Consider the following 13247-nt stretch of genomic DNA (forward strand, 5'->3'; position numbering starts at 1 on the left):
TATGATTGACTATATCCGCGACTGCTCTGCTCTTTTGTTCACCTGAAATCCTCTCTTACACCTTAGCCACGTGATTAGACCCATCCGACCTTCGGAACTGTCAGACCGGTTATGCCATAATCATACCCAACCACACAACCGGATAAAGGGAGGTGGGGAGAGGTAGGAGGTGGTGCTAGAGAGTTGGACAAGACATCATCTTCATTCTTTACACAGATTTTGAGGATTGAGGTGTGTTTTGTGTTCTTTAACAGTGCTTTCAATTTGGATTGTGAAGCATTTTTTGAACTAAAAAAAAGGCAACTCAGGAAGAAGAATACAGGACCAGGAATGACAGTAAGCCTCAGATTTACTGTAGAGGAAAGGAAGAGGAACAAAATGATATATAAAGAAGTTCATATATTTGCATCAGGCTTCATGCTGTAGGCTATGGGAGGACTATGGTAACAAACGAGTCATAGAAACTCACTCATACGACCACACATTATCATTGACTCAGTGAATAAGGTAAACCGTTTAATAGTCACTTTGCTCTCTGCCACACAAAATTAATATTGTAAAGACGTAGGTGATATATAGATATACATACAGTATATACACATAAAAGTCCAGCAGACACACATACATTCACACAGGGACAAATACATAGACTTAAAGAACATAAAGAACCAACGCCCACACAAACTCTGAGGCAGCCATGAGGGTTTTATTGGTGGTAGCAGGCCTAACAATCCTGGTCTCTATGGGCCTGGCCCTGATCGTCTTTGGCCAGCCCCTGACAGAAGCCAAGCTGACCTTGCAGAACCTGCATCTGGATCAGATGCAGCAAGCTCAGTCAACCAACTCAAGGAGAGGCAGTGGGTGGAAAACCTGCTGAAGGGGCAGTTAGACTCGAAGAAGAAGAATGTGGAGGAGATGGAGGCAGAGGTGAAGAAACTGACGGAAGAGGAGGGGAAGAAGAAGACTGAGGTCGAGGCCTGCCAGGCAGAGAAGGTGAGAGACAGATCATTACTGTTCTATACATACTAGACAGACCTGGGTTAAATACTGAACATATAGACCATTGGTGTACTATAAAGACTAGACCAGGACTGCCCAACCCTCTTCATGGAGATCTACCATCCTGTTCATTTTCAGTCCAACCCTTACCTAACATACCTGATTCAGCTAGATAAGGCATTGGTGAGCAGCTAAAAGTAAAATCAGGTGTGCTAAATTAGGGTTGGAGCGAAAATCTGGAGGACAGTAGCTCTCCAGGTACAGGGCTGCCCTTCACTAGACAGACCTGGGTCGAATACTGAACATACAGGTATGTCAAGTAATGGAGCTGTTCTTGATTTCGTTTTCCTGGTACAATGGATCCAATGGAATAGTCCCAAAAGTGCAACGCCCAAGCATTGAACAGTGATGACAATGGCTTTGGGCTGTGTAGCTTGGAACAGGGTGCACTAAACCAGAGCAATCAAAAAAGCAATTGAAAGTATTTAACATTTGACCCATGTTGGTGTATGGTGCTTGTCAACCCACTGGGCATACATACACTGACTGAATAAAAAAAAATCCACGTAATTTCAATGAAATGACGTTGAACAAATGTGGAATAAACGTTGAATTGACATCTGTGCGCAGTGGAATGTGCTGAGTAGAAGGATTTGAAGGACTCGGATAAGGATTTTTAGTATGTACAGCAAACAGTAGGCGTTGAATGTTATTTTTCCCCTTTACCTATATTTGTGTTATCTCTCACTTTGGCACAAAGAAACAAAAGGAGGAAGTACTTGCACCCATACAAAAGGAGCAGAGTGATATTGAAGGTATGTGAGTCTTTTCTAGTAGAGTTGTTATTCTTGTAGCCACTTGTGCCACAAGGTGGGGAAATTTGGTAACATGTCAGCCACTGTAACGTAGTGCATCTCTCTCTCTGGGTGCATTTCTGAAGAGGTTTCTATTTGTTTCTCTTCTCTGCTCTTCTCTTCTGATCACCTCTCCTTGTCTGTTCTCCTCAGTGACGTTCAAAACTGAAAAGGAGGCTTGGACTGGGGAGATCACCACACTCAAACAGCAGTTGGAGCAGAGGAGCAAAGTGTGTGGTTTTGTAAAGGACTCAACAGATACAGCGTAAGTAGCAGATTTGTATTACCTTGGGGAAGAATAGTTTTATTTATTTTTATTTAACCTTTATTCAACCAGGTAGGCCAGTTGAGAACAAGTTCTCATTTACAACTGCGACTTGGCCAAGAAAAAGCAAAGCAGAGTGACACAAACAACAACCCAGAGTTACACATGAAATAAACAAGAGTACAGTCAATAACACAATAGAAAGAAAAAGTCTATATACAGTGTGTGCAAATGGCGTGATTAGGTAAGGCAATGAATAGGCCATAGTAGCGAAATAATTACAATTTAGCAAATGAACACTGGAGTGACAGATGTGCAGATGATGATGTGCAAGTCGAAATACTGATGTGCAAAAGAGCAGAAAAGTAAATAAAAACAATATGGGGATGAGGTAGGTAGATTGCATGGGCTATTTACAGATGGGCTATGTACAGCTGCAGCAGATCGGTTAGCTGCTCAGATAGCTGATGTTTAAAGATAGTGAGGGAAATATAAGTCTCCAACTTCAGTAATTTTTGGAATTCATTCCAGTCAAAAATAGAACTGTAAAAGTCTACTCACAGCACAGGTGAAACATCAAACAAAGTTCATGATGATAATAAAACCTCTTGTTTTCTCCAGGAAATTATGTCCACCCAAAGAAGGAGCAGCAAAAGCTGAAGCGGCCCCTGTAAAAGCTGAAGCGGCCCCTGTAAAAGCTGAAGCGGCCCCTGTAAAAGCTGAAGTGGCCCCTGTAAAAGCTGAAGCGGCCCCTGTAAAAGCTGAAGCTGCCCCTCTAAAAGCTGAAGCGGCCCCTGTAAAAGCTGAAGCGGCCCTTGTAAAAGCTGAAGCGGCCCCTGTAAAAGCTGAAGCGGCCCCTGTAAAAGCTGAAGCGGCCCCTGTAAAAGCTGAATAGGCCGCTGTACAAGGTGAACCTGCATCTGTAAAAGTTGAAGCAGCCGCTGTTTAAAGCTGAAGAGGTCACTGCACAAGCTGAAGCCGACCCTGCTCCAAAGCGCTAAACGGCTAAAATTCTCTCAGAATAACATTAATAGTGTGTAGTCTTTCATTCATGATGCACAGTCATATATATGTATTTTGTTTGTGGGTAATCTTGGCAACCCAGAAACGAAAATCTAATAAAAAAAAAAACACAATTTATGTAATTTAGTCTGTCCACAAGAGATTAGGTTGTGGGCATTGTCAATGTGTCATTTTGGCACACTTCTAGAAGCCTAAGAAACATTTCCAAACTGGCAGTAACTACAGTGCAAAAGAAACAGAAATTACATTTTATTTATTTTATTTCACCTTTATTTAACCAGGTAAACTAGTTGAGAACAAGTTCTCATTTGCAACTGCGACCTGGCCAAGATAAAGCATAGCAGTTCGACACATATCAAACCACTCAACCAAATTTAAGGTTTCAGATGAGCTGTCATTCCAATTCGTCCCTTACACATTGTAAAATTAATGATACACTCTACCAACCACATTGGACTTAAATTGGTACAGCATTCTCACTCACGGATGCAACAAATAGAGCCTCTTACAAGGCACGTCTCAAAATATGTTAATGAGACAGAAACAACAATTCCATGCACCCATTAGTGGTCAAAAGTTTTTGGCGGACCAAAGATACGGTGACATTATGCATTACAATAGTAATTATATTTATGTTGTAAATTGCTGTTTTTTAATACTATAGATATGGATAACATGGGTTAGGCCTATCAAAACATGCACCACCTACACACGCAGCAACGAGAATGGCATTTCATCTAAATATACATTTTCAATCATTTACCACCCGTTAGAGCGGGGTACCACCAGTATAATATAATGTAGCGACCCGCACAGACAGCTGTGTGTTATGTGTTAGGCTAGGAGGTGGTTGGTTGTGTTGTACTGACCAGTACCCGGTGTTCGCGGGGTCCGACCTGTCAATCAACCTGCTATCTGACAATCACGGGAATGCCTGGAATGTTCTGATGCCGGGCATCCTGGTGGTTGGCGGAGTGGCGTGGAGGGGGGTTGGGCAGGGGGGTGGAGCATTGGAAGTTAAGACCAGGTTCAGCCTTTGTTCTCTCTCTCTTACGTCTGGGTTTCACAAGAGAAGGTCACGATTGGCTTGTGGGTTATCTGTCATCTATTTGGCGTGTGCTATGGCCCAAACAGTAGCCTGTGTAAAGTTGGTGTAATAAACCGTCAATTCGTAAACTCAAGCCTCTGTCTGGACAATTGTTCATTTATGATCTAGTCAGGTCATTACAATAATGTAGGCTATTTCACAGAACAGACCAAGTGGATACTAAATAAGGTGCCATTCAATGCAACTTCATATTTTTTTGACAGGGCAGGATTAGATTTTCGTCACCTGCGAAAGGCATTGTCATTTTCAGAATGCGGTTGGGTCGCTCCCGCTCATTAACCTTACAGCAGGGTAGTAATGTCATTATGACTCACAGACATTCTTCAAGGGATAATCCACCCAGGACCACTAATTATTATGATTGACAGTGTTAAACAATGTTAAAAAAAAAAAAAAAAAAAAAAAAACACTAATAGGATATGTGAAAATAATGTTTTTTTGATAAACAAATGTTTCACGTTGTCATTATAACGTGGTTGGTAGCAACATATGAAAATCGCTGCAAAACCCACAATGCAATGCTATCGCTGGACTCGCTAGCTAGCTAAATTGCTAGTTAGCAAACGTAGCTACACACAATACTACCAAAGCCAATATCAGCATGTGAAGTATCACAGGGCGCATTACGAGATGGTACTTAAAGAAGAAACTGTTGAACAATTTGGTACACTGTTTCGATTGAGCACATCTACGCGAAATATACGTTGTCATGACGATATACACGGATGGATGTGTTCTAGACAAGTCTGCCCATACCATCTTTTGGCTGATTTGGCGATCTGGAGTGCAGTTAATTGTTTTATAACCGGTATGAAATGTGATAGTGTGTTATCTCCAATGACAGAACCATGTATGACCCGTTCCTTTATGATTTCCTGACTTCACAGACTGATCACTTAGAAGTTAAATCATGGAGAATTGTTATATTTTACCCACTGATAGAACATAGGCTTTCACCAAATTGACAGGGATTTCATCATTTTTATTTCTGGGGTGGATGAACCCATTACGAATAGCTCACACTAAATTGTAATGAAACAGACAGGAAGCATGTCTTCCTCAACCTTCTGGCCCGAAGCCCAGCTAGCCATCTACTATGCCACACAAAAACATGCTCAAGTGGCATTGTTGATATCCACCCTTATAAACCAGGGTTGTTACCATATGAAAAGAGGGCAAAATTACATACCTTACTGACTTATTACTGTAACCATGTGGCCTATGTAAATACATAGACCAAATGGCAGGATAGAATACCCAATGGAATATTGAAGAACACTGGTTTGGAATAAGAAGATGTGTATTTGCAGTGGGGAATCAGTCATGATTTACCTCCTTGTTGCTGCTACTTGTTTCACTGTTTCATAAAATGTAAAGTTGTGAGAGTGTATAAACAGCATAGAGTTTATATCAGTACAATACTTGGACTGAAATAAGTACCGTTAATCATTTTGTGTGCAGGTATAGAACATTTGAGGTGCCCGTACTCAGCTCTGGTGAGCTTCTGCCCAAGTCAAGCACTTGTTTATATACATCATATATATGCAAATAAACATTTATGACAATTCTTTTTGGAAGAGAAAATACATTGAGATGTATGTTTCCCCTTTTTTGTAATAAACATGATTTGCAGTGTTCTCTTTGTGACACTCGTTTGTGTAAGGGTTGATAGTCAATAGGCTCGGTGCTGTATGTTATGTATTAAACTAATAATGAAGTGATTGAAGCAAGACTGGATGTACAAGGATCGAGGACACTGATACTCTGTATCTTATTGTATTGATGACCTTTTGAACACTGTCATTCTGTAGCAGCTTGCAAAGTCACTGTCTTTTGATGGAACTCCGTACAAACCTCCCAGGCTGATGTTGATGGAACATTGGTGCTGTGAGACTGGAATATTAGGGTCTACTTGGAGAAGGTGAGTTAGACACTTTTCTTGGCTTCTGTATGAGAGGTGTCTCCCTGTTTGCAAACTTGTATTGAATCAAAGTGATTTATGATTGACTATATCCGCGACTGCTCTGCTCTTTTGTTCACCTGCAATCCTCTCTTACACCTTAGCCACTTGATTATACCCATCCTACCTGTCGGAACTGTCAGACCGGTTATGCCATAATCATAACCAACCACACAACCAGATAAAGGGAAGTGGGGAGAGGTAGGAGGTGGTGCTAGAGAGTTGGACAAGACATCCTCTTCATTCTTTACACAGATTTTGAGGATTGAGGTGTGTTTTGTGTTCTTTAACAGTGCTTTCAATTTGGATTGTAAAGAATCTTTTGAACTAAAAAAAGGCAACTCAGGAAGAAGAATACAGGACCAGGAATGACAGTAAGCCTCAGATTTACTGTAGAGGAAAGGAAGAGGAACAAAATGATATATAAAGAAGTTCATATATTTGCTTCAGGCTTCATGCTGTAGGCTATGGGAGGACTATGGTAACAAACGAGTCATAGAAACTCACTCATACGACCACACATTATCATTGACTCAGTGAATAAGGTAAACCGTTTACTAGTCACTGTGCTCTCTGCCACACAAAATTAATATTGTAAAGACGTAGGTGATATATAGATATACATACAGTATATACACATAAAAGTCCAGCAGACACACATACATTCACACAGGGACAAATACATAGACTTAAAGAACATAAAGAACCAACGCCCACACAAACTCTGAGGCAGCCATGAGGGTTTTATTGGTGGTAGCAGGCCTAACAATCCTGGTCTCTATGGGCCTGGCCCTGATCGTCTTTGGCCAGCCCCTGACAGAAGCCAAGCTGACCTTGCAGAACCTGCATCTGGATCAGATGCAGCAAGCTCGCGTCAACCAACTCAAGGAGAGGCAGTGGGTGGAAAACCTGCTGAAGGGGCAGTTAGACTCGAAGAAGAAGAATGTGGAGGAGATGGAGGCAGAGGTGAAGAAACTGACGGAAGAGGAGGGGAAGAAGAAGACTGAGGTCGAGGCCTGCCAGGCAGAGAAGGTGAGAGACAGATCATTACTGTTCTATACATACTAGACAGACCTGGGTTAAATACTGAACATATAGACCATTGGTGTACTATAAAGACTAGACCAGGACTGCCCAACCCTCTTCATGGAGATCTACCATCCTGTTCATTTTCAGTCCAACCCTTACCTAACATACCTGATTCAGCTAGATAAGGCATTGGTGAGCAGCTAAAAGTAAAATCAGGTGTGCTAAATTAGGGTTGGAGCGAAAATCTGGAGGACAGTAGCTCTCCAGGTACAGGGCTGCCCTTCACTAGACAGACCTGGGTCGAATACTGAACATACAGGTATGTCAAGTAATGGAGCTGTTCTTGATTTCGTTTTCCTGGTACAATGGATCCAATGGAATAGTCCCAAAGTGCAACGCCCAAGCATTGAACAGTGATGACAATGGCTTTGGGCTGTGTAGCTTGGAACAGGGTGCACTAAACCAGAGCAATCAAAAAAGCAATTGAAAGTATTTAACATTTGACCCATGTTGGTGTATGGTGCTTGTCAACCCACTGGGCATACATACACTGACTGAATAAAAAAAAAATCCACGTAATTTCAATGAAATGACGTTGAACAAATGTGGAATAAACGTTGAATTGACATCTGTGCGCAGTGGAATGTGCTGAGTAGAAGGATTTGAAGGACTCGGATAAGGATTTTTAGTATGTACAGCAAACAGTAGGCGTTGAATGTTATTTTTCCCCTTTACCTATATTTGTGTTATCTCTCACTTTGGCACAAAGAAACAAAAGGAGGAAGTACTTGCACCCATACAAAAGGAGCAGAGTGATATTGAAGGTATGTGAGTCTTTTCTAGTAGAGTTGTTATTCTTGTAGCCACTTGTGCCACAAGGTGGGGAAATTTGGTAACATGTCAGCCACTGTAACGTAGTGCATCTCTCTCTGGGTGCATTTCTGAAGAGGTTTCTATTTGTTTCTCTTCTCTGCTCTTCTCTTCTGATCACCTCTCCTTGTCTGTTCTCCTCAGTGACGTTCAAAACTGAAAAGGAGGCTTGGACTGGGAGATCACCACACTCAAACAGCAGTTGGAGCAGAGGAGCAAAGTGTGTGGTTTTGTAAAGGACTCAACAGATACAGCGTAAGTAGCAGATTTGTATTACCTTGGGGAAGAATAGTTTTATTTATTTTTATTTAACCTTTATTCAACCAGGTAGGCCAGTTGAGAACAAGTTCTCATTTACAACTGCGACTTGGCCAAGAAAAAGCAAAGCAGAGTGACACAAACAACAACCCAGAGTTACACATGAAATAAACAAGAGTACAGTCAATAACACAATAGAAAGAAAAAGTCTATATACAGTGTGTGCAAATGGCGTGATTAGGTAAGGCAATGAATAGGCCATAGTAGCGAAATAATTACAATTTAGCAAATGAACACTGGAGTGACAGATGTGCAGATGATGATGTGCAAGTCGAAATACTGATGTGCAAAAGAGCAGAAAAGTAAATAAAAACAATATGGGGATGAGGTAGGTAGATTGCATGGGCTATTTACAGATGGGCTATGTACAGCTGCAGCAGATCGGTTAGCTGCTCAGATAGCTGATGTTTAAAGATAGTGAGGGAAATATAAGTCTCCAACTTCAGTAATTTTTGGAATTCATTCCAGTCAAAAATAGAACTGTAAAAGTCTACTCACAGCACAGGTGAAACATCAAACAAAGTTCATGATGATAATAAAACATTACATTACATTTACATTTAAGTCATTTAGCAGACGCTCTTATCCAGAGCGACTTACAAATTGGTGCATACACCTTATGACAACCAGTGGAACAGCCACTTGCATCTAAATCTTGTTGGGGGGAGAAGGATTACCTACCCTTACTTACCCTATCCTAGGTATTCCTTGAAGAGGTGGGGTTTCAGGTGTCTCCGGAAGGTGGTGATTGACTCCGCTGTCCTGGCGTCGTGAGGGAGTTTGTTCCACCATTGGGGGGCCAGAGCAGCGAACAGTTTTGACTGGGCTGAGCGGAACTGTACTTCCTCAGTGGTAGGGAGGCGAGCAGGCCAGAGGTGGATGAACGCAGTGCCCTTGTTTGGGTGTAGGGCCTGATCAGAGCCTGGAGGTACTGAGGTGCCGTTCCCCTCACAGCTCCGTAGGCGAGCACCATGGTCTTGTAGCGGATGCGAGCTTCAACTGGAAGCCAGTGGAGAGAGCGGAGGAGCGGGGTGACGTGGAGAGAACTTGGGAAGGTTGAACACCAGACGGGCTGCGGCGTTCTGGATGAGTTGTAGGGTTTAATGGCACAGGCAGGGAGCCCAGCCAACAGCGAGTTGCAGTAATCAAGACGGGAGATGACAAGTGCCTGGATTAGGACCTGCGCCGCTTCCTGTGTGAGGCAGGGTCGTACTCTGCGGATGTTGTAGAGCATGAACCTACAGGAACGGGACACCGCCTTGATGTTAGTTGAGAACGTCAGGGTGTTGTCCAGGATCACGCCAAGGTTCTTAGCGCTCTGGGAGGAGGACACAAAACCTCTTGTTTTCTCCAGGAAATTATGTCCACCCAAAGAAGGAGCAGCAAAAGCTGAAGCGGCCCCTGTAAAAGCTGAAGCGGCCCCTGTAAAAGCTGAAGCGGCCCCTGTAAAAGCTGAAGTGGCCCCTGTAAAAGCTGAAGCGGCCCCTGTAAAAGCTGAAGCTGCCCCTCTAAAAGCTGAAGCGGCCCCTGTAAAAGCTGAAGCGGCCCTTGTAAAAGCTGAAGCGGCCCCTGTAAAAGCTGAAGCGGCCCCTGTAAAAGCTGAAGCGGCCCCTGTAAAAGCTGAATAGGCCGCTGTACAAGGTGAACCTGCATCTGTAAAAGCTGAAGCAGCCGCTGTTTAAAGCTGAAGAGGTCACTGCACAAGCTGAAGCCGACCCTGCTCCAAAGCGCTAAACGGCTAAAATTCTCTCAGAATAACATTAATAGTGTGTAGTCTTTCATTCATGATGCACAGTCATATATATGTATTTTGTTTGTGGGTAATCTTGGCAACCCAGAAACGAAAATCTAATTTAAAAAAACACAATTTATGTCATTTAGTCTGTCCACAAGAGATTAGGTTGTGGGCATTGTCAATGTGTCATTTTGGCACACTTCTAGAAGCCTAAGAAACATTTCCAAACTGGCAGTAACTACAGTGCAAAAGAAACAGAAATTACATTTTATTTATTTTATTTCACCTTTATTTAACCAGGTAAACTAGTTGAGAACAAGTTCTCATTTGCAACTGCGACCTGGCCAAGATAAAGCATAGCAGTTCGACACATATCAAACCACTCAACCAAATTTAAGGTTTCAGATGAGCTGTCATTCCAATTCCGTCCCTTACACATTGTAAAATTAATGATACACTCTACCAACCACATTGGACTTAAATTGGTACAGCATTCTCACTCACGGATGCAACAAATAGAGCTCTTACAAGGCACGTCTCAAAATATGTTAATGAGACAGAAACAACAATTCCATGCACCCATTAGTGGTCAAAAGTTTTTGGCGGACCAAAGATACGGTGACATTATGCATTACAATAGTAATTATATTTATGTTGTAAATTGCTGTTTTTTAATACTATAGATATGGATAACATGGGTTAGGCCTATCAAAACATGCACCACCTACACACGCAGCAACGAGAATGGCATTTCATCTAAATATACATTTTCAATCATTTACCACCCGTTAGAGCGGGGTACCACCAGTATAATATAATGTAGCGACCCGCACAGACAGCTGTGTGTTATGTGTTAGGCTAGGAGGTGGTTGGTTGTGTTGTACTGACCAGTACCCGGTGTTCGCGGGGTCCGACCTGTCAATCAACCTGCTATCTGACAATCACGGAATGCCTGGAATGTTCTGATGCCGGGCATCCTGGTGGTTGGCGGAGTGGCGTGGAGGGGGTTGGGCAGGGGGTGGAGCATTGGAAGTTAAGACCAGGTTCAGCCTTTGTTCTCTCTCTCTTACGTCTGGGTTTCACAAGAGAAGGTCACGATTGGCTTGTGGGTTATCTGTCATCTATTTGGCGTGTGCTATGGCCCAAACAGTAGCCTGTGTAAAGTTGGTGTAATAAACCGTCAATTCGTAAACTCAAGCCTCTGTCTGGACAATTGTTCATTTATGATCTAGTCAGGTCATTACAATAATGTAGGCTATTTCACAGAACAGACCAAGTGGATACTAAATAAGGTGCCATTCAATGCAACTTCATATTTTTTTGACAGGGCAGGATTAGATTTTCGTCACCTGCGAAAGGCATTGTCATTTTCAGAATGCGGTTGGGTCGCTCCCGCCATTAACCTTACAGCAGGGTAGTAATGTCATTATGACTCACAGACATTCTTCAAGGGATAATCCACCCAGGACCACTAATTATTATGATTGACAGTGTTAAACAATGTTAAAAAAACACTAATAGGATATGTGAAAATAATGTTTTTTGATAAACAAATGTTTCACGTTGTCATTATAACGTGGTTGGTAGCAACATATGAAAATCGCTGCAAAACCCACAATGCAATGCTATCGCTGGACTCGCTAGCTAGCTAAATTGCTAGTTAGCAAACGTAGCTACACACAATACTACCAAAGCCAATATCAGCATGTGAAGTATCACAGGGCGCATTACGAGATGGTACTTAAAGAAGAAACTGTTGAACAATTTGGTACACTGTTTCGATTGAGCACATCTACGCGAAATATACGTTGTCATGACGATATACACGGATGGATGTGTTCTAGACAAGTCTGCCCATACCATCTTTTGGCTGATTTGGCGATCTGGAGTGCAGTTAATTGTTTTATAACCGGTATGAAATGTGATAGTGTGTTATCTCCAATGACAGAACCATGTATGACCCGTTCCTTTATGATTTCCTGACTTCACAGACTGATCACTTAGAAGTTAAATCATGGAGAATTGTTATATTTTACCCACTGATAGAACATAGGCTTTCACCAAATTGACAGGGATTTCATCATTTTTATTTCTGGGGTGGATGAACCCATTACGAATAGCTCACACTAAATTGTAATGAAACAGACAGGAAGCATGTCTTCTCAACCTTCTGGCCCGAAGCCCAGCTAGCCATCTACTATGCCACACAAAACATGCTCAAGTGGCATTGTTGATATCCACCCTTATAAACCAGGGTTGTTACCATATGAAAAGAGGGCAAAATTACATACCTTACTGACTTATTACTGTAACCATGTGGCCTATGTAAATACATAGACCAAATGGCAGGATAGAATACCCAATGGAATATTGAAGAACACTGGTTTGGAATAAGAAGATGTGTATTTGCAGTGGGGGAATCAGTCATGATTTACCTCCTTGTTGCTGCTACTTGTTTCACTGTTTCATAAAATGTAAAGTTGTGAGAGTGTATAAACAGCATAGAGTTTATATCAGTACAATACTTGGACTGAAATAAGTACCGTTAATCATTTTGTGTGCAGGTATAGAACATTTGAGGTGCCCGTACTCAGCTCTGGTGAGCTTCTGCCCAAGTCAAGCACTTGTTTATATACATCATATATATGCAAATAAACATTTATGACAATTCTTTTTGGAAGAGAAAATACATTGAGATGTATGTTTCCCTTTTTGTAATAAACATGATTTGCAGTGTTCTCTTTGTGACACTCGTGTGTAAGGGTTGATAGTCAATAGGCTCGGTGCTGTATGTTATGTATTAAAACTAATAATGAAGTGATTGAAGCAAGACTGATGTACAAGGATCGAGGACACTGATACTCTGTATCTTATTGTATTGATGACCTTTTGAACACTGTCATTCTGTAGCAGCTTGCAAAGTCACTGTCTTTTGATGGAACTCCGTACAAACCTCCCAGGCTGATGTTGATGGAACATTGGTGCTGTAAGACTGGAATATTAGGTCTACTTGGAGAAGGCGAGTTAGACACTTTTCTTGGCTTCTGTATGAGAGGTGTCTCCTGTTTGCAAACTTGTATTGAATC

At 42.0% G+C, this 13247-nt stretch overlaps 2 protein-coding genes across 8 annotated transcripts in view; both read left to right on the forward strand.

Moving 5' to 3' along the window:
* LOC127914892 (neurofilament heavy polypeptide-like) overlaps positions 1-4615 on the forward strand; it is a 9591-nt gene extending 4976 nt beyond the window's left edge. Inside the window, exons 2-5 of the mRNA XM_052492641.1 lie at positions 773-993; positions 1760-1814; positions 2007-2118; positions 2740-4615. Coding sequence (XP_052348601.1) covers positions 773-993; positions 1760-1814; positions 2007-2118; positions 2740-3013 — 662 coding nt within the window. The 3' untranslated portion in view covers positions 3014-4615. The remainder of the gene's footprint in view (positions 1-772; positions 994-1759; positions 1815-2006; positions 2119-2739) is intronic.
* A 1849-nt stretch (positions 4616-6464) lies between these two features.
* Positions 6465-13247, forward strand: part of LOC127915074 (neurofilament heavy polypeptide-like) — a 78154-nt gene continuing 71371 nt past the window's right edge. For 2 of the 7 annotated variants that reach the window (XM_052493545.1, XM_052493551.1), the window contains exon 1: positions 6523-7241. In XM_052493545.1, coding sequence (XP_052349505.1) covers positions 6945-7241 — 297 coding nt within the window. In that variant the 5' untranslated portion in view covers positions 6523-6944. Of the gene's footprint in view, positions 6480-6522; positions 7242-8007; positions 8063-13247 lie in introns of those variants that run through there. The other 5 variants (XM_052493549.1, XM_052493550.1, XM_052493555.1 and 2 more) reach the window with 5 other exon arrangements.

The sequence above is a fragment of the Oncorhynchus keta genome, chromosome 34, assembly GCF_023373465.1.
Source record: "Oncorhynchus keta strain PuntledgeMale-10-30-2019 chromosome 34, Oket_V2, whole genome shotgun sequence".
Lineage (NCBI taxonomy): Eukaryota > Metazoa > Chordata > Actinopteri > Salmoniformes > Salmonidae > Oncorhynchus > Oncorhynchus keta.